Here is a 21,891-nt window from a genome sequence, read left to right on the forward strand (position 1 = left end):
CCTTTGAAATCCATTGGTTGCATGAGCTTCTGCACATTGTTGTTTGAGATGTGTGATTCCGGAATGCCTTTGAATTAAGCTTTGGACATGAAATCTTTGCATAGGCATCATCATACAATGGACTATCACCTTCAGGTCTGCTACTTTATCTAGTGTGTCATAGCAAAGATGTTTGTTATAGCCAGGGCTGTAGTGGCCCCAGATTTATTGAGCTGTGATGCCCAATGCGCTCTGGGGAGCGCGGACTATGCTGCCTGGGAAGTAGGACCAAAGAAGTTGGACACAGCATGAAAGATAGTGGAGAAACTTGGAACAAATTTACGGGGAGGCGGGGAATGAGACAGACATTGCATCAAGTACTTTATTTCCAGCACTGAAGTGTTGGGATGGGGTAATGAGTAGAGAAGGTGGGTTTTCCGTCTGTGGTTAACTTAACTCAAGCTGTGTTTGGAAACAGTCACACTGAACTGAATGAAAGCTATTGGTCTTGGTGTACTGCTCATACAGTAAGGAACCGTAATTCCCTCTGCAGCAGGAATCACTAAGGTGAATTCTGTGTCTAGTGTTGTAGTGAACTTGGGTGAAATGGTCTCAAAATCAATAGATCTGTAATGGATATTTGGTAAAAAGCAGTCCCCGGCCTCTGTCTGAGCGAGCCTTCTAATAGCAACTCAACACTGTGGTTATCCTGTGCCCTGGGGAACTGAAAAGCTGGTTGGCTTGGGGACTGGAGGGCTGTTTGCCATCTGAATGTTGTTGTCTGTGGCACGTGTGAAAAACAGAATTAGCTTCACAAAGTGTGAATTTTCTGAATTACTTTGAAAAGCTTAATTTTGCTAGTGTTAGACAGCTATAGTGTTTCACACCACGGCTAAAATGTCAACTGGCTCCCTTTTGGATCCCAGCTCTTCTTACTTCCCAGCTGAAGCTTGTATGTCGGCACCAGTGCTGCCCTCCCAGTGGCTTGGCTGGGAGTGATGCTCTTATGGTTTCTCTGCTTAGAGAGCTCTGCTTGAAAAATACTGCCAGCCTGGGAGCAGCATCCTTCCCCTTTCACTTGCTGTGTTGTGTGAGTTGGTAGCTTTCTTGAAAGCATTTTATTTTGTTTGCATGTTTGTTTCCTGTTGGGAGCCATTTTTCCTAGATGGGTTCAGGCCATTTCCTCCTGAAGCTCCTGACTGGCAAAGACCTACTGGGCCATCTTGAGGTCATCCCTGGTATTTTCCCTCCAGCATATTCTCATGTGTCGTGTCCAGCGACTCCGTATTCTCAGGAGTGGATGTCTGGGTGTGTGCAGGACTCTGGATGCCAAAGCTACAGGCTGACTTTTCAAGCTGAGTCCATTCGCCTTTTTCTGTGTGTTTGGCCAGGGTGCTGCTCTCAGCCTGGCACCCTGAAGATGGTGTCTTGTGCTGAGAGGTCGCTCTGGACCAGGTGTTAGCAATGATGCAGGGCATGTGCAAGTGGTACTAGAAGAAAGAGCGGGATAGAGGGATTTGGGGGAAGGAGACTGAGGAAGCAGTACCATGTGCTGGCAGAGCTGTGTGCAGGAAGCTCATACTGCCCAGGACTTCACCCTGCCTTGGTCTCACCAGCTTTGTCTGCCTCTCTTTGAGCAGGGCTTTCCTCTGCCCAGCACCTACGCTCTGGGACACCCTTTGTTTTCCCTCCGTAGGTGCCTCTTTGTCATCTCTAGTTTCCTTGCTTCAGTTTTTCCATCTGGGTGTTGAGCCAGCTCTCAGTGCTGACTGTCGGCCAGCATGCCGGAGGTTCCTGGGCACTGGCTGCCTTCAGCTCCTTGTCCCTGCCTGGAGTCACGTGTGTCCCCTGCAAACTGGGTGGAGGGAGGAGACTGGTGAGAGGTTGCCAAGACCTCTCCTCCAGCTCGCTGTGCTCCCAGCTCTGAAGAGAACTGTTATATTTTATGGACCATTTAGCTTCCCAATGGTGATCCTAATTCTTCACAGCATGTATGTGCCATTTCTTGGTTATTAAAAGGACCCCTGAAAAGGAGCTGCCCTCTGAGTCAGTGCTCTTCCATGCAGTTAATTGCAGGAGGGTTTTGCTTAGACTGTGAGGCTTAATATTTCCAAACTCTCCCTGTGTTAAGAGGGTGAATTAATACCCAGGTCTCCTCACGACTGCAGGGACTGACCCTTGTGTGCCATCAGTAAGCAGGCAGGGGAAGAACGCTTCTGCCAGGAATAATTCAAACTTGGAAATGCTCTGGAGGAAGTCCACTTGCTTTTTGCATAGAGATCAGGGGCGCTTTGAGACACCTGGCCAGCCAGCCCTAGTCTTTCAACTCTATATCCTTATATTGTGTGACACTTCAGGTGCCAAAATAGCTTCCATTCCTTGGGGGCCCAAGCAAGCTCCAGACTTACTGGGAAAGGAGTGATTACCTTGGACTGACAAGTCAGCCGAAGGATGGATGGCTGTGGTTGCACAGCAGGTGTGAGATAGATGGGTGGGAGGTGGTTGAAGGGGAGGTTCTCGTGAACTCACCACACTGCGTATGAGAGAACAAGATACGGCAAGCCATTAGACTGTGTATTTCAGGTGCGTGGAAGCTGCCAAGGTCCCCTGGCACTGCAAAATGCCAAGTGAAATGTTACTGCCACGCGGAGCACAGCAGTGTGTCGGAATTAATGAGGCTGGTGTAGGGAGAGCACACGTGGTCGGTCTGGAGGGTTAATGTGCGTGAGGGTGATGGGCTTAGGCAGGGGTTTTTCATCAGGGTTGCAGTGCCTGGGAAGTGCAGTCTAATGGCAAGACCATGTGAAAAGAAATTGGAACTTGCAAAGGAGAGTGCTAAAAGTCATCATTTGCCAAAGTTTTTTTGCTTTGCTGCAGGCCTGAAGCAAATCACTGGCTTAAGGGGCTTTAAGCACCTGGGTCTTGCACTGGGTTTACAGGTAAGGTGAAATTAGGAGGGAACTAAGTAATTAATTCCTCTTGCTGTGACCAGGATGGGAGATGATTCTGACTTGCCACTTCTCCTCAGAAGTTTCTTCAGAAGCTGGTAAGGACTCTGGTTGTGAAACCCGGGAAGCAAAGAGGATCCCTGGGTGTCTGACAATTCCTTTTCTCTGCTGGTTCTTTCTCGCAGGCAGCCTCAGGCTGCCTGTCTCTTTGTTAAGAGAGTGACAGCAATGTGACACCGTGAAAATAATTACTAACAAATCACAGTGGTGACTGCAAACAGCTCGCTGTCTTCAGAGGCATGTCAGGGAGCGTTAGAGCAGGGCCGTGGGAGCGGCAGAGCAGCTAGGGGCTCTTTCTCTGCTCTAGGCTGAGGGGAAGATCTTCGGAGACCTTTGGTGCCCGCCACCCCCACATCATTCCCTCCTTGTTGGCTTTTTCTTTCTTTCCTCCCTTCCCTGCCTTTGCCATCAATAATTAAGCCCATTAATTGCACAGTGAGTTCAGGAAAGCTGCGAATGGAAAGACCAGGCTTCTGCCTTCCCTGGATTCAGCAACCAGCCACAGAGCAGCAGGAGGATTTCTGGAGGGATGTCGTGGGCAGAAGCACATCCAAGCTGTATTTCCTATCTTGTAGCCCTTGTGTGCTGCCCTGGGCAGTAATGCTTATTAACAGTGTGCCCCTAGGAATTCATGGGCTGCTGGTGCAGTTGGAGAATGGCCTGCATCCTTGTCCTCAGGAGCATCCAGTCTCAGTGAACCTGAAAGTGGGTTTGTATTTGTGCAGAGCATCATGGCAAACATGCAGTTGACTGGCATCTCCAGCAAAAACAAATGGGCTGAGGAATGAGAGGGCCTTCCAGAATGCAGTAGGAACGATGCCAGTCAGTGTGGCTGGAGCTGCAGGTGAAGACAATCCTTCAGAGAATAAACAGTGGACAGGTCATGGGTGAAGAAGGTGGTTGGTACCAAACAGCAGCTCGAGGAGTCTGCAGGGATGAGGCCCCTGTAGCTGTGTTGGAGTAGGGACCTTTCTGTAGAGCTACACACACAGAGTCTGAGGGGGAAGCTCCCTATAAAGCCTCTCATACTGCTATAAAGCTCCCTCCAAAGGGGGGAGGGTCTAGCAGAGCTACCGATAGGAAACTGGAAAGCAACTGCTGGCTGAAGTGTCCTTCAACAGTATTGATAATCAAACCCCTGGGCAACCTTTGAGAGCGGAGCTCACAGCCTCCCCTCCTTGTTCTTGGTGGTATTTCATCCTCCAGTTTGAGAAGGGGCCATGCCATCTGGCAGTTACCTGTGCAGAGGAGCACCCTGTAAGGGGAGGCAGAAGGTGCGGGTGGAAGCCCTCTCCCAGGCGCCTGCTCCACCGAGCAGCCTTCTTCCCCATTCCCCTAGTTACTCCAGTGATTTTCCTGACTGTCACATCTGTAAGCAATGTTGCTGGTGTATCTAGCTAGATGCAGAGTGGTGGTGGAGGGGGGAGGGCTGGAGCTGAGGGTGGCTGTAACAGCCCCTCTCCCCGACTCATACAATATTTATGCAGGGCTGGGAGTCGGCGGCACTGACCTCTGGGTCGTGCTGTTAAACAGCTCCCACAGCCCCTGCATCCTAATTGCTGCACTTGTCCTTTGCTCTGGAGGATTCGCTGCTCCTTCTCTCCAGCGAAGCAAATACTAATGGCAGCTTGTGCTTGGAGGTGGGGAGTGGTCTCTTTCCCACAAGGAAAAGACAAACTTGTTTCCCCCTGATGCAGATGTAATTTGCAGCTGCCCAGAAACCTGTGCTCAGACCCTGTAACATGATGTGCCAGGGGAGGCTGTGCCAAGAGCCCGTGGAGCTGTTGTGCATGTAATTTTGGGTTGTATATCACCAGAGGGGACAGAGAGGAGGTTTATCGCATCCCATTGGCTCCTGGTAGGATTTCTCTCTTCCCTTTAGTGGGGAGAGGAAGAAGAGGCAATCACAGAAGTCAATTGAGAGAGTAGACCTGGGTGATGTGGTGCCAGAGGAGGGCAGACACGGTGCCAGGAAAGAAGAGGGGTTCAAAAGCATCACAAGACAAGATGGCATATTTTCCTGTAAATATAGATGATCTACTTCAGCGAGTGGGAAGAGAGATGTGGGTGATGGGCTCCTGCCCCCTTTGTAGGCAGTACAACCGTGGCTGGCAGTGGAGAGGTTTTTCACCTGGCAGGCAGGGGCTTTCAGCTGATTCAAGTGGTTCAAGAAAGCCCAAAAGATAAAGCTTCTTTGACTGCTAGGGCTGCCATAGCTTTCCCCCACAGTGTTTGCCTGGGCTCTGTCCTGCTTGGGGCTTCACATCAGGTGTCTGCAAGTCCGGTGACCCAACTGGCCACCCACGTCCCTTATCCTGCCTTCCTGAGTTGCCAGGTCCCTTTTTTGACTGGAAAAGTGCTGTTTAGACTGGAGACTAATGGCCTTTAAGTGACATGATTGTATTATGTTAAGCGTCTATAGGCTTTACCATTAGGCACTAAACGGTTTATGACTCATAGCAGAGAAGCCCTTGTCCTGAAGAGTTTATATGCTAAATGGTCTGGACAGGCAGGGCATGGAAGAGGCAAGGTTTCCTCCTGCCTGTCGCACGGCAGGTCTAAGGAAGGACTGGGACGGGACATGTCTTCTCAGTTCTAGAGCAGCACTTTGCTCTAGGTCTTACATGCTCTGGTTTCCTGGGGAGAAATACTTCTGCAATGGGAATTGTGCAGTGGGAGGAGCAGCACGTTTAATTTTAGCTTAGTTTTTATGCATGTGTTTTGGTTTTGAGGGGGCTTAGACACGATGCGTTGTGGGTGCATCCGCTGCATCAGATACATTCCTTTATTCAGTGCATAATAATTGCAGTATTCTGCAGCAGGAGTCTGAAGGCTCCCTCTTAAAACAGCTAGTATGCAGAGGACCAGGCGATTACTAAATCAATGTCTGTATGAAAGACTTCATAAGAGACCATATAGATGGAGGAAGGACACACGATGTAATCAGGCTCCGCTGCGGCGTGAATCACAGAATAATTTAAATAGAGATCTCTAATCCATCCCCCTGTTCAAAGCAGAACTAATTTGAAACTTAGATCAGGTTGCTCAGGGTCTTCTCCGGATGAGTTTGAGTGTCTCCGAGGGAGGAGATTGCACCACCAGTCTGTTCCAGTGCTTTATTACTGACAAATTGGAAGTTCACCTGCTTGCAGCCTGTGGTCATGACAGGTGACTTTCACCGAGAACATGCCTGTGTGGTAGACGTACACAGTATGCAATTTTGTACACTCCTGTTCATAAGATGCTATATAATGTTGTATTTAGTAAGCAAACAGACTGTTACAGCAAGCTCATGTGTATAGATCTCGTTTTAAGGATTTTTCATAGTCTCAGATTCCCAAGGCTGGGGGGGGGGCAACCTCAGCCTTGGAGACATCCCAGTTTCTCTTTCCTTGGGAGCAGCGGCATGCATTTCTGATGTCAAAGGGAAGTCTACCCAGTCATCCTCCCTTTCTAGAAGGGCTGGTGAGAGCATTTACTCTATGCCTTCACCGATCTGGAGGACTTGCTATGGAAAAGTGCAAAGCTTGTGCCTGCTGCACTCCTAACCTCAGCTGAACTGTGGAGCCAGCAAGCTCTGGTTTCCTGCATGGTAATTAAGTAGTTATTTAAAAATCAAAAGGCTCAATTCTGATCCTGCTTTCACTGGCTACTTACTAACTTCAGGTAGAGCTACTCCAGATTTACTCCCACATGCGTAGCAGCAGAATCAGGCCCAGTAAATAGAGCTATGAATCTTTTTAAGAGAAGCTGTTAAGCAGAAGCACATAGATTTATTGTAGCATCATGTGTGTGCAATTGTTGATGAACATCTTCTGTCGGAGGCTGAATACCTGCTGTGTTACAGCCTTGCTTTTAATGTTGAGATAGCATCTCTGCCAGCATCTAGCTGACGCACAGACAGATACCCATAAAAGGGCCAGATCTCACATGGTGTTAAATGCCTTCATGTTTCATTAAAGTTGATGGCAGTAGAAGGCACACAGAGCTTTGCAGGACGAGCAAGTCACAATGAGCCACTTGCCCTGTGTGCTTTTTGTGGCAGAATTATTTTCCCAGTGTGTACATTGTTCTCATTGCAGTCTGGGGTTAACAGCCTTTTCCATTCACAGGCTAGCTGCTCGGAAATCGTGGGGGTTGAGGTTCTTCCAAATTTCTTAGTACCCAGCAAAGATTTAGAGAAGAGGGATCAGGCTGTTAGCATATGATGGGTGATGAGTATTCAGGCATTTCAGCTAGTGCTGCTATGAGCCCCAGGTGTTAAGGCTTTCAGCTTACCTTTTAAGCTTCCTAGGCAGGAATATGCCAGGTGGAGAGAGAAAGCAGTGCTATCCGGAATGGGCATCACAGAAAGAGAAAGGAAGGTCTGAAAGTGCCAGGTATTAGCCTCGCTGCTTAGCCTTGGGTTTTTTGGCCTCATTACACTAATCCAATTAAAGATTGATGGAAAAAGATAACACACACTCCAGTGAAGAGGTTTGTGTGGCAACTGCTTTCCTTCCTGGGCAAATGGAGTGGCCCTTGTTAATCTTGTGCATCACAACACCTCCCCAGGCCCTGCGGACCCACTGGTGCCTCCACATGCCGTGGTGTGTACGCTTCTCCTGCATTGTGTCTCTCTTATTACTAATGGAGCATGGATGCATTTTAGCTGCTGGTCAGCCCTCATTAATATCCAGAGATGACAGGTTGACATTTGTAAAGAAGACTTGCATTGACCTTCATGTTGTGCATCGGTGCGGTTGCCATGCGGTGCCCTGTGCTGGGTGCTTCTTCCTGCGCTGCCTGGGGAATGCATTTGTGTTAGCAAAGGGACAGCTTGCTCTGTAACCCTTTGCTGCTGCTGGGAGTGCAGGCAGCGTGTCTGGATGTTTCTGCATCCCTCTGCCCATCCCAAGGACTGTTCCCTGTAGACCCTCCGTCCATCTCAATGAACAGGACTCAGGGTGTTGGGGTTGCACTTGTGGCTTCTTGTGGAGTTTGTAATTTGGGTACTGGGACCTTAATGGAGGACCGCTTTGTGCCAGTGTCGATGTCCCAACGGCTTCCTTTTCCTGGCTTCCCACCTGGGGATGCAGCAGAAGAAAAGGCTGCACTGCCCAGTCATCCTGAGTGCTGTCAGTTGCCTGTCTCTCCCTCGACCCACCACATCCCAGCTCAAGGACTGCTGCAGCCCACTCAGCAATGACATTTATTAACAGAGGGGGCTTTGAAAAAGGCAGGCTGCTCCTGCAAAGGCTCCTCACTGTAACTCCGTCTCCTCCTCTCACCAGCCCGTCTGAGGCAATGGCTGCTGGTGTTGAAATTCATTAGTGTTTCCTGACAGGCGATGGAGGCTTGCTCTGTCTGTTCCCACTTCCCTGCTCTCATGTCCCTGCTTCACGCATGCTGATATTTAAAGCTGATGTGCGGCTTGTAGGCTTGTTGCACTGTGACAAGTTTGGGGGTGGTTGAGAGAACTGAGAGGGTGGAAGGAAAGCAAAGAGGGAGGGAGATGGGACCTGTCTCAGGGTTTCTGTGAAAGCCCAGGGCTTTTCAGACCCTCTCCAAGTGTATTGTCTTTCCGGAGCTACTGCTTGTGAATTTTAAGTACGGCTGTGCTGGGGTGGTTTGTTCTGCACTGATGGGGGCAGAGAAGGGCATTGCTGTGGGTGTGCTTGGTGAGAGCAGGGTGCAGTCACCCAGCAAGGGCTCACCTGGCAGAAGGCAAGGGCAGGCAAGCTCCTGTGGCCCCTTGGCAAGTCTGTGGGGCTGAGAAGTGTGTGAGCGGGGTGCCAGAGGTCTGACAGGAGATTCATCCCTACATCCTTCACTTTGGACAGAAGCATGAGAGGATACTGGCCCAGTTCTTGCCTCGTTGCACTGAGCGGCATAGTGACTCCTCCCTGCCAAAACTTTGGATTATGCAGGAAAGCTGCTCCAGTCTAACTTGAATTATTGGGATGGGGGAGTTAGGGTTTGGAGTTTTCTTTGGAGGGGTGTGTCAGCACGCTTCAATTTCCACAGGGTGCGGCATGGCTTGGACTGTACCGTGTGTGCAGGTGCTGTGGCATCCCATTGTCAGAGACCTCCTGGCCTGGCACCGTGGTTTTGGCAAAGCCCGGCCAGGCTTTCTGCCCCTCTGCATGCAGCCTCACCGCTTTGGAGCATGGTCTCACCCCTTTGCGTCCCCAGGCCTTTGAACCCTGCTGGCTGGGGCGCCACTGTTTTAACAAAGTTTGGATCAACCTAAGGCTGCCTCTTTGGGAGGGTGTGGGTTTACCCAGACTGCTTTAAATTCCTAGCTTGGCTCCAGCTTATGTGAGGTTTGGTGCAGACAGATGTGGCTTTGCCTGTCACGGTGCTGTTTCTCTGCTAAAACATCTCAGGTGCCTTAGTACAGGTCATTATTCCCTCGCCAGTCTTCTCTGTTAGGAGAGGGCACCCAAGCTTCCCTCTTGGCCTGGCAGACATCCCACTACATCAGAACAGAGCGGCACCTCTGCACCATATGGTCCAGAGTGATGCCTTGACCAGCCTTGGTTTGAACTAGGGTGTGAGGCTGAGATGGTTTGACAGCTCCTCTCCTTGGCTATCGCCCTGTTACGGCTGTGTGTTGCAGCATCCAAGCAGCTTCCTTGAGGCTTTGCAGCCCTTGTTCAGCGAAGGATTTCCAGGGCAGGAGCCTGCCAGCCCTCTTCTTTGCAGCCCAGTGCAGTGGGGTTGGCCAGGACACAATTAAAATGTTCTGCATCTCTTACCACGCAGGGTCTCTAGGGCATGGATTTTTTGAAAAGCTGAGATCAGGTCTATAAACACCAAGATTTAATGTCCCTTTATCTTTCCCATAGAGGGGCTTGTTCTTTTAACTGGCTCAATATCAACACACCCAGTGTGTAGAAAGTGGCCCAATTTCTTTGTCTCCTGACATTGTGAACCCAGAAGCAGATGGACGTTAACCAGCTCTGATTAGTTGGGAGAATCAAGCATTAATTTTTTATACGACAGGACCACCTGAGTGACGGAAATCAATTACGACTGCCCCTCCCCCTTCCGTATTAATGTGGTGGCTCTGAGCAGGGATGGAGGAACCTGTTGAAATGAGAAACCCCTATTTCTTAGTTTGACCCCCTAGATAATTAGGGTTAAATTGATATGCTATCGCACTGGTGACACATTTTATCTGCCTCTGTTTGTACAAGAGGATACAATAGTGGAGGAAGGACCAATTTGTGCCCTGCTCTAGCTAACCAGACTGAGATAAAAGGTGTCACTAGTACGATAACGTTCTTGCCTCATGTTCCTTTATTGTTGCTCAATTTGCCTTTTTTTTTTTTTTTTTTAATCCTGTTCTTTTTCTTTCAATACCCTTGGTCATATTTTAACTCCATGCCATCGCATAATGACGCCCTGCTAAATGTGTGTGGAGATAGGCAACTCTGGCTGACAGCCTTCCCTGATAACCGAATTCCAGCCCATCCATCACTAGGCTGCTCTCCTTAACTTAAGGAAAGTGATAACTAAAGCAAGGCCGTTTATCACCGCCGAGCTGTGCGCTTCTTGCCGCCTTGAAGAGAGCTGGCTTCAGCGGGAGAAATGCAGCCATGTCACCTCGTCTCCTATTTGCATCCCCTTCATCTCCAGGCCCCATTTACCCTGCAGTGTGAAGGAGCAGGGCTGGATGGGAACCAGAGCCAGGGGTGATGAAAGCTCTGCGAAAGTAGTGCAGAGCTGCCACTGCTGACCACAGTCCCAAGGAGGACTTGGACTTGCTCGGCTGGTGAAGGGGAGCGTGCTGCCTGATGTCACTTGCTCCTCTGCCCAAAGGGGACCTGCATTTTGGGAGTGAGCAGAGGTTGTGCACTCCCATCTCTGCTGCTGGGAGGACAGACTTTAGCAGAGATGCACTGGAGGCTGGAATATCCCACAGCCATTTTCAAGTTTCTCTCTATCAAGTGCGGTCATACCTGAAGCCATGGCGTTTGGCTGGCCGGGTGGTTTTGAGAGCCAGCTTCCTTCCCAAGGAGCGAGAGCTTCAGTGCTTGGGAAGGCCGTGAGACCTTGTTCAAAAGCTGGAAGGATCCTGGGATGTTAAATGCAGTGAAATATGCCATCATTTCTCTTCTCCCTTACCTGAGGGAGGGCCAAATCCCAAGCTCTTTGCTCAAGCAAAGCTGCCCCCGGGAAGCAAGGCTGACTCTTGCAAGAAGCCGTACTGAGCATAAGAGCATGTTTACCAAATGAGCTGCTCAACTGCGTGCTGGCCCTGATAAATGGATATACTTACCTACAGGCCCTGGCACTTCTGTTCCCCAGGAGAGCCACAGATGTGCCTTGTTCACTCCAACCTGGAGAAGATGCTGGAGAAACTCCTACCTGGTCACCAGGCTGAGTCATCAGGAGACCACTGCAGATGATGAGCTTGGAGCTGGGGAAAAGACACTGTAGGGGTGTTTTCCTCCTCGTAGCTACCTGGAGACCCGATGTCTGTGCGGTGAGAGCCCCTGGTTTCCTGGGAGCACTGCATACCCAGACTAGACCAGACCCATACAGCAATCCTTCACTAAAGGCAAGTGCATTGAGTGGTGGTATCCCTCCTTGCCTGGAGCCGTCAGGCCTGCATCTTCTAGCTGGGAGAGGAGACTGATGCTTTGGTCCATGCTGCAGACAGCCTGCCCAGGTTATAGCATGAGCATAGGTCTTCTAGTGCTTGAAAAACTTGGTAAAGTCTCTCTGGTGCTAATGTGAAATGAGGGGAGCACAAGTGCAGAGGGGGAGGGGGAAATGTCCTTAGGTCACACAGCTTCACAGGCAGTTTCTGGGGTTGTTACTTGCTTACCAAAATGTGTCATTTATTTAGTTGACATATTTATTTGGAGCATTTATTTTCTCCAATTAAAGACCCACTGTCCAGCGCCCAGGGCATACTGCCATCAGTCTCAGGTTGGAAATAGAACCAGACTGTCCAGTTTGCTGGGCCTTTTGGTCCCACAGGGATGGAAATGCTTTAGATGTCATTCATTGCACTGGGTGGTTAGCTGTCAGTTCCTGTGGCTAACAAGAACAATGCTGTACTCGCTTCTTCTGGGCCCTATCCAAATGTTAGGTGAATTGTTAATTATTCTCTAACTGGAGCTAGGCTGAGACCTGTGTTAATGAAAACCTCTTGGGCTGGGAGAAGAAACTCAGCTTTTAGTAACATATGTTTTGCCAACTGCTGTCATCATCCTCTCTAGCTAAATGTGAGCAGTCTTAAGAGAGGTTGAGCTGATTGCATGTCTGTATTTAGACTGGTCATTTGTTTTAAATGGTTCCTTTTCCTGTGATCTTTTTTGATTTGGGCACCAGTAGAAAGCAGCTTTCCTGGAGAAAGAGCTTTCTTAGCAATGCTGGTTGGGGCTGGTGGGGTCTGTTCAACTACAGGATGTCATGGACATATGTGTAATGGCTGTAAAATGCATAGACCAGGCTGCTATTTATGTGACGGCTAGGCAATTGCGAGGAGTGACTCCAGGTGGTTTATTTCAGTGCGATGGTGCTAGCATCAGATGAGCCGTGCTCAGAGATGAGACCGTGCTGTCAAGTCACGTTGCTTACCCTGCAAATCGCCATAGCCCTGCTGCTGCTTGCAAGCTCATTCTTTTAACAGGCTTCCTGCTTTCAGAGAGATTCCTCTGGACCTCCTTATTCAAATGTGTTTGTATGACTTAAATTATTGCTCCTAAATGATGACACATGGACCTTTTCAGGATCAGGCATTTGGTTTTGGCACAGGGAGTCTATTTCTTTCTTAGCCTAAGAAGGGCTCACAAAGCCCATACAGTGGTGTGTCCCAGTGGTGTGCTGGGTCTGTTGGCCACAGGAGATTCCCCTGGATATATTTGCCAGCTTCCTTCCTTTTCTTCCCATAGAAATGGAGGTGGCACCAAGACCAAGCTACTCTGGTACTATACTACCCTGATTCTCATGTTATCTGCCAAATGCATTATCTGTGTCTCTTCTTCATCTCCTTACTTGGGAGGTTGCTTGTAGGTCTGAGGAGATGCTGCCCTGTTCACCAAAGGGTTTGGAGCTGGGCTGAGCACTCAGGTACTTCATGGGTCGCTGATGGTGTACCCTAGCTGGAGGTGGTGTATCTAGCTTATATCCACATCTGACCAGAGCTTGTTCCTAAACTTCAGCCTTGAGTCTGAAGTCCAGTCTGGATAATTTACTCTTTCCACTATGGAGAGTGGGAGAAGACTTTGCCCTAGACATGGTCTGTGTTGGGATGTTTGAGCAGCTGATGCTGGCACTCATGGCTCTTCTCTCTTCCCTTACAACCTCCCTCTACAGCCCCCAGGTGCCTGAGGAAGTTGTGAGATTTCCCCACCCCCCTCTGTTTGCAAAAGCCGATTTCTGGGGTTGTGGCTTTTAACATGCACAAATGGCTCTAATTTAGTCATTTATTTAGTTGACATATTTATTTGGGATGTTCCTTTGCTTCAGTTAAAGATCCTGTGACCAGTGCCCCAGGCGTGCTCAGCAGTACGTGAATGAACAAGATCCATCAATTACTCTTGATCAGATCAAACTGGCCGGGGAAAACTCACATAACTCATCTCCCTGCATAGGCTTGGCTGGAGCCGCACAGCTTTGCGACAGCTTTCCCTGTCTGAGGGGCACATCGTAGCTCCCGTGCGAACACAGTGGGCTCAGCGCAGTGTGGGGCATCCTGGGGTCCTGCTGTCCCTTCAGGCAAGCCACCCCCCTTAGCGGTGCTGGTTTTATTTTCTAAGCCCTGTTCTGGAGGCTCACTGTAGGAAGGGAGAGGTTAAATACGTGTGCTCGCAGTTCTGGCTGTCTGGTGCTCAAACCTGTAGTGAGACAGTGTGCAGCATCTTACATGTTCAGTTGTGACTTCTTCCAAGCACCTGTTTGGAAAACAGCGTCTGCTTTCTTAGCCCTAAAACACTGGTCGTGCAGCATTGCTACCTTAAAAATGAATATATTTGTGCCTCCTTCCCTCCCTTGTGTCTCATCTGGTGTTTTAACCATAAAGGCCAAATGTAAAAGCACCGGGGCATGACAGGTGAATTGTCAGTCCTTCAGTCTGCCCTGTAAGCCGCTGGCTGAAACAGGATGGTTTTGCAGGGATTTGTGATGAGTTTACTTAGCTAAGGACAGCCTGGATGCTCCAGTCGTGTTTGTGTATTAGCCACTGTGGAGAAGAGCTGCGTGCTGCACTTGCACACAGCTTCTGTTCAAAATGTTTGGTCTGAAAGGTGTCAGCAGCCTGGATGCAGCTGGATGGATGTAAGTCTTCAGCCAGGCTGTGCTCTTGTGAGATTTTTTTTTTTTTTTTTTTTTTTTTTTTGCCAGGAGCTACAGTCCTTCTGATGTGCAGCATGTTACAGCAGACTTGAGGGTCTCTTCCATCTCAGAACGAAATGCACTTAAGAAAACAGAGTTTGTGTTGTCAGGACGCTGATTGAATCAAACCTGCTCTCTCTTCTCTCTTACAGGTTACCAGGACAATGCCAGTACTTAGGGCTGCCGGTTGCTGATTACTTCAAACAGTGGATTAATCTGAAAAAGGTACTTTTGTGCAAACTGCCATGGTCCCTGTCTCTGCCTGCACTCCCCCCCCCCCCTTCTGCTTTCCTCTTTAAGGAGGTGTCTAATAACTACTGCTGTTTTGCATTGAAATGAGTTATTTTCTCAGAAGCTGGGCTGAGCGAGTCCTCTGGCTCCCTATTGTATCTCTGCTAATAGAGTCTTACTGTACTTGATGGGATGTGTTCTGCAGCTGGGGAGAATCCCATTGTGGCGGGCACAGCGCGGTGTCTCCGCATAATAGTGGGACACTGTGAGGCCCCTCTTCAGCAAAGGTTGTGTTGGCCCCGACGTTGCTGCCTCTGTTTTGTTATGCAGCCATATAAGACCCCTAGGAGCACAGTTCTCTTTAGAACAAATTCTGGTTGATGAATGCGGAAGTATTCCAGTATAAAAATCAGTATTTCCCTTTGTGGTATGGGGAAGGGGGAGGTGTCTCAGCAGCACGTCCACCTAAGGTCACTTTGCAAAGCAGAATGCCTTGCACTTTACTGTTGATGCCTTGCGTTGCTCCACACCATCTCTGGGTGTTTAAGGAGCAGCCTGCTTTGCATCCACAGGGTCTCCTGGCACAGCTGCTCCATCTGCCCAGAAAAATGTGGTGATAACTGTAAGTCACAAATCAAAGTGGGAAGAAAAGAACAAGTGTGATTACAAGCAGTAGCAGGGTGAGGGGGCAGGCTGGTGTCTGTGCACAAAAGAAACTGGGGTGGCCCTCCTGGTTAAACCTTTGGATGAGTAAGATTCCCTTCCCCCATCCAATTTAATGTTTTATTTGGGTTTCTGCACCTTTTCCCAATAATTAGGGGTCTTGATAAGTGGAATTTGCTTGCAAACAGCTCGTTGTACTTGTGGGCTTTTCTTTTGTTCTTTTATTTTGTTTTTAAATGGAAGCATGAGTGACAGGCTGAGCAGCCGCAGAAGGACAATTTGCATGATCTGTTCCGTCAAATAGGGTAGAACATGAACTTAACAAGGGATGCTGGCAGCACATTTCTGGCTGAACTTGTCAAAGGGTCTTGTATTTCCCTGCTGTCAGAGCAAATCTTTTGGCTGATTGCTGGTCCTTGGTAAATGAAATCTGAAAGCACATTGGGGCATTCTGCAGTTCAGTGACCATTAATGATCGCCATTTGAAGTTCACTAAACTTCCGGTGAATGGATAGCAGCTATATAACCAGCAGGTTGATGGCTACAGAATAATACTTAAAATATATATGTGTATATATATCCATAGGTACTGTGATGTTCTCTAAGAAGTAGGTTGATCCAGCCATGCTCCTCCTCTGGGCTTCAGGGTGAATGACTTACAGCTCTTTCCCATAGTTCAAGGCTCCTGGATTTAGTGTGTTAGGAGCTGGGTTTCATTGTAACATGGACGTCCAGGCAAGTGGCTGTTCTTCAAGATCGGTGGTCATGTGCTGTACTTCAGCAAATACTGTGATACTCAGCTGGGGGCTGGTGAGCATCCGTGAAGCACCAAGCACGGAGCTAAAGGCAGGAGGAGGAGGGAAGCTGTTGCAGTTATGTTCCCCTGCCCAGCTCTCTGAAGGGGTCACATGCTGAGCATGTAGGACTGGGGCACGTGGGCTGGGGCTGTCCTCCTCTGCGGATGTGTTACACAGAAAGTAAAGCTTCAATCTCCTTAAGATCGTGTGGGGAGATGTGTGTGAGAACTGTTCAACTTCCTCCAACCCCTCTAATCCCTTAAAAATCTGAAGTTTTTCTGATTCTTTAGTATCTGACACCCTGTGACACAGGTTGGCTCCAGGGTGCTTGCGCCCCTCTGGGAAGTGACCCAGGTTGAAGAGGAGAGCAGGGACCTCCTGTCCTGTGGCTAAGAGCTGCTAAGACCAAGCCCCAGCTTGCTCTCACCCCAGGGTGAGGGTCTTTCCATGCCACTCACTGCCCTGCTCTCAGAGGGTGCTTGTGGGGGAACTCCCTGTGTTTTCATGAGGGAGGATTTCCAGCCTAGACAAGTAATTCTGTGCAAGCAGCTGGACCCAATGGAGCCTTAGTCTCTTTTGAGTGAGCTCCCAGTGTGAGACGAATAAGGGTGGACAGGTAACTAGCCCCAGTGTTCTTCCCTGCATAGCTCAGGTGGCCCCTTTTCTCCTGCCTCTGGCATGTTCCTGGCTTAGAAATACCTTCTAGGTTGAGTCTGCATCTGACCTGATCCATGAAAGTGAAGGTGTTGCGGAGGATGGGGGGGGCTGTGAAACTGCTAATTTCTAGGTCATGGATAATGCAGAGACTTGGATGTTGAGAAAACCTGATGTCCTGAAACCAGGACACAGGCATGTGTGACTGACAGCAGTCTCCTGCAGGCTGGCCCCGCCTGCATCTGCTGTCTCTTCTTTGGGTCTCTGCTTGTGAACAGTGATAACAAGAGGACCCTTCTGATTCAGGGAGCTGCTGCTGTAAATACAAGGCAGTGCAGAAGTGTGGGATTACGTACAGTAAAGTGTGTGCATGGGGCAGACGTGTTTGTGTACCTGTGTGTAGTGCAGCAGCAACAAAATATGTTCCAGATCGCTTCTGCCCAAGCACACACAGCTTCAGCTCCTCTTTGTCTCTGTACTGTATCACTTGAAGAAACAGTCCTTGTCTGTGCTGTCTCTGCCAGAATGCAGGATGCTCCAAAGCTCAGGAGTTCCTCTTCCTGAGGTGGTAAGACAGTCTTTCTCAGGGTTCTTTCTCCAATAAACTCCTTCCCTTGTCACTCTTGCGCTGCACGAGCAGTTGAGGTGCAAACCTCATGCCTCCAGGCCTCTTTGAAAGTTTCCAAGACTTGCCTCTCGGGTAAGCTGAAGATGGGAATTGGCCTCTGCTAGCTGCCATGCTTGTGTTGCCACAGGCAAACCTTTTGGGTTGATCTGGCTGTGCAGGTGGTGGTGAGCTTCACACCTGACAGCTGTGATAGTGGCCACTGTGTCTTGCGATCTATGGAAAAAGCCTTCTGTGGAGGACAGAGGGTGAAAAGCTGGCTATGCACTTGACTGCATTTGCTGAAGTTTTGCCGTGCCCTGTGCCTCCCCAGCCTGCTAATGCGTCCCTTCCATCAAGCCTGATCGGTGTTTGCTGACATTTTTAATGTCACTGAGCGATCTTGTATCTTTAGTGAACTGTCAGTGTAGAGCTGACTCGGGGCAGAGAGTTTATCATGTTCTTCACTTCCATTAGCTCAGCCTTGTGGGAGGGCAGCAGAAAGCAGAGGAGGCTTCTTTGAATGCTGCAGCATTTGAGGTATCCCCCTAAACCATCTTGACAGAAAGCCACCATCCCATCTGCCAGTTCTCCTTATGTACCCATCATGTCAAGCCACAGAGGCCCTGTGAGTTAGAGGTGCAGAACGGGAGCTACATCGCTGGGAGCTGGATGCTCAGGATGGAAACAGCAGAGATCACTTTGTGTCAGGAGTGAGGGGCACCAGTGGAGTAAGAAAGCAGGAGGCCGTGGGTCAAGATTTATGCAAAAAGGAAAGCTGCTGCAGCTAGCAAGCTACAACCGAGCTGCTGCCCCAAGACTATCCTCAGGTAGCCTGGATAAATTCATTAGTGCTTATTCTAACACAAGAGTTGGCTCTCATCCATGCTTGCTTTGCTCTTTCGGGAGCCTCTGTGGTTTATCGTTCCAGGTCCTACTTGCGTTGGCAGCATGGTCGGTCCCGTGATAGATCCTCACCCCACGGGGATGGAGCCAGCGCTGTGTTAGGCTGAGGGCACAGTGCCTGTGATCACAGGGCGGCTGGGAGCCTGCGAATGGGAAACCCAGCGGGCAGCAGGAGTATCCAGCACCACCGGGCTGGGAGGGCGTCACAGATGGGAGAGTGGTTTGATGGAGGGAAGAGGTGGAAGAAAGGAGGTGAAGCTAGATTTTCTTACAACTGGCTCGTCCAAGAAAAACATTGGAAGGATGATGAGAGTGTCAAAATGGCCAGACCGAAGGTCTGACCTAGATCTGCTGATGCTTGCAGGTGCAGCAAGGAAAGCATGGTTCAAGTCAGCTTTCTCTGGTTCCCAGCAACTGTCTTTCAAGGGTTGAGGCTGGCAACTGCCTCCAGACCACTGTGTCTAGCACCCACTGTTTTTACCATGTCTGTCTATCAGAAACTTGCATATCCTTGTCTGAATCCGTTCATGCTTTCAGTTTTACAGCATCCTGCAGCAATGAGTTTTGCTATTTAATTATGCTCTTTATTTATGTGTTGTGTGAAGATGCAAGTCCTTTTGTTTCTTTTAAGCATACTGTCAGATTGTTTTCTTGGACCTAGGTCTTGCATTGTGTGAAAGAACAAATAGGTGTTTCTGGTTCTTCTCCCTTGTGTTATTCTTGACTTGAGACCTCTGCCATAGTCTTGCTTAATTGTGTCTCTTCCAGAACAGCCTGTCTTGTCAGAGGGCTGCCACAAAGGCACTTGTGGGCTCTGTGACTCTAGAACTGGGTTGTGAAAGCTATTTTTAATACTGTATACACTATCCTGATCTTCTATTTCTTCTCTGGATGTTATGCGTTTAGAAGATAAGGAATGTTTTATGTATACACTGAGGGATTGATTTATTCCTTGTTTTGCAAATTATATTTTATTTATTTTTTTAAAAAAGACAGAGCTGCCCCTTTCTCAGGACAGTTGTCCTGGCATGTCTGAACATCTTTGATTTCTGTTCACAGAGGGCAGCACGTCTTTAGATACAGGAATAGTGGTTGCTGTAGAAATGACAGAAATCTGGTCCTAGTTTGACATCCTCCTGAAGTCGGGAAGGCTTTATGAAAGGCAAAGGTTGCATGATGTGTGTGGAGGAATGCAACTTTCATTCTCTAGGCATCACAAAACAGAGCTGACAGGGTCTTGGGGAGCACAGCATGACCATGCTGGGGTTGCCATGGCTGTGTGCAGAGCTGGCCTTTTCCCAGCCAGCCTTTATTGATCTGTAGATACTCATAGTTGGAAGCAAACTGTTAATACACATGCACAAATGTTTTAAGGTTTCCTATTCACATTGTGAAATCTGACAGAGGAAGCATGTAATAGGATGTTTTTGTTAATATTTGGCAACTAGAAATAAACACATCTTAAGCAAACAAAGATTTGCTAACAGCTTTTTGTCTCTCCTCTGAATTAACAATTCCTTCTGCCTTTGGGTGGGAGGAGGAGCTCTGGGTGCTTCTCAGGCACTTGGTGCTGAAGTGTCTTAAGCACTTTAGATGAGGAACATTGAAATGGATGCAACTGAGAAATGGTTTATTTTTTGGTCCGTATGCCTGGAAGTTGCTTTCGTGAGGTCTAGCTTCTTGAGGGCTTACTGTGATGGTTATCAATTGCCTGTTTATTGAGTTACTGGCTATAGGGAATATAAAATACCTAGTAAGGTTAGAAGAGGCAGAGTGCTGCATGGCCCAAGCATCAAGCACATGAATAGATGTTCCCATTTAACAGGGAGGAGCTTCTTATATACCTATGGTGCTCAGTGCTTTGCTGGTTTGCAGCATGGGTGAGTGCTCTGAGACCCTGTCATGCCTTCCTTCAGCGGGAACTGTGCTTTCCTGGGCTACTTGCCCCTGGCTGCAGAGCTCTTGGCTTTGGAAAGGCAGGAATGGGAGAGGCTGTGAAAGGAAGCACAAGGAGAAGCACAGTGCCAGGGCTAAGGGGAGGAAGAGAGTCTTTTCTATGGAGATTAGGAAAGAAAAGTGTCAGTGCAATGGCATTGGTACATAGTTGGAAGGAAATGGATGGAATTGCTTGCAAAAGCAAAATGCTGCTGCTCTGTATTTACAGAAAGGCAGAGGATGCTGTGTCACTGAGCAAGAGGTTTGCTGTTGCAACACAATTTTCTGATAAAGTTAAGTGGTGGCTTTTGGTTGGCATTTTGCATAGCTGGTGTACACAAGTCTTAAAGAGCTAGCTGAGAAGCCCTGGACTGTTAATAAGTCTTTGAACATGAGGGAAGTTCTAGAGGACTGGAAGAAAGCTAATGTTGTACCAGTAATTTAGAAGGGCAAATGGGATGACCGATGAAGTAATTATAGCCCTATCAGCTTGACATTAATTCTGGGCAAAGTAATGAAAAGCCAGATATCATAGTTGATTAATAAAGAATGAAAGGAGGGTAATATAATGCCAATCAATGTGGATTTATGGAAACTAGATCTTTTTCAAACTAACTTGATATTTTTTTATGAGACTGCATGTTTGGTTGATAAAGGTAACCATGTCAATGTAATATACTTCTGGAAGGCATTTGACTTGGTACCTTATGACATTTTGATTAAGAAACAAGAGTGATACAAAATCAACATGGCACACATTACATTGATTAAGAACGAGCAAACTGACAGCTCCTAGCATTTAATTGTAAATGGATAATCATCATGGAGTGCATGTCTTCCTAGTGGGGTCCCACAGGGATCTATTTCTCAGACCTCTTGTATTTAACACTTTTATCAATGCCCTGAAAGAAAACATAAAAAATCATTTTCGATAAAGTGTGCAGATACTGCATCTAGGAGGTGGCTGCAGTTGGATCTGTAAACAGGGAATGGTGAGTAGGAGCAGAGGAGCTGGATCATCTCTTTCTTTGGGACTGGTTTGACCGGTACAGCATGCAGAGTCCTATCTCTGCAACAGAAAGAATTGTGGAAGCTTGATGACTGGACGAGAACTGCGAGACCCATGGGAACAGTCACCGTGCAGTAAAATCCATGGGAGCCATTTAGGGTACTGCAGAGGGGTAAGGGAGACTTGGCTCTAGTCCCTAAGTATCTAAAGAGGGAGCCAAAATGTGGCGAGAGGCTCCTCCAGTCTAGCAGACAAAAGCATAAGCAGTTCCAGTGCCTGGAAGCCAAAGCGAGGTAATTCAGGTGCAGATTTTTAGTGAGGGTAATTAACCATTGGAACAACTTACCGAGGGCTGTGGTGGGTTCTCCAGCTCAGGAGGGAAGGTTTTTTCCTAAAATGATCATCTCTGGTTCGAACGGGAATTAATTTGGGGCAGCCTCGTGGCCTGCGCAGGTCAGGCCAGCCGATCGCGGCGGTTTCTTCTGCCGTGACAATCTTCGACCGTCTGTCTCGGTGTCGCTCTGGCTGCTCCGTTCCCTTGTGGTGAGAGCACCCTCAAAGGCTCCTGACTTGGGGGAACGCAGGTGACGTGACTGCCACGAGGCTGGGGCTGGAGGCGCCAGCATCTCGGGGAGCGCGGCACCGCTGGCACGGGCAGGGGAGCCGTCCTGCTGCGGGAGCTGGAGCGCGGCAGCCGTCCACCACTTCTCCTTTAAATCTGTCGTGCAGCTGTCTGAACTCTGAAATTTCTTTCACTCTCTCCCTCGCCTTGTT

The 21,891-nt window shown here is 48.7% G+C and overlaps 1 protein-coding gene across 4 annotated transcripts in view; it reads left to right on the plus strand.

Moving 5' to 3' along the window:
* Positions 1 to 21,891, plus strand: part of ERI3 (ERI1 exoribonuclease family member 3) — a 158,115-nt gene that overhangs the window by 38,855 nt on the left and 97,369 nt on the right. For all 4 annotated transcript variants that reach the window (XM_037403499.1, XM_037403501.1, XM_037403498.1 and 1 more), the window contains exon 6: positions 14,471 to 14,543. In XM_037403499.1, coding sequence (XP_037259396.1) covers positions 14,471 to 14,543 — 73 coding nt within the window. The remainder of the gene's footprint in view (positions 1 to 14,470; positions 14,544 to 21,891) is intronic.

The sequence above is a fragment of the Falco rusticolus genome, chromosome 11 (assembly GCF_015220075.1).
Source record: "Falco rusticolus isolate bFalRus1 chromosome 11, bFalRus1.pri, whole genome shotgun sequence".
Classification (NCBI taxonomy): Eukaryota; Metazoa; Chordata; class Aves; order Falconiformes; family Falconidae; genus Falco; species Falco rusticolus.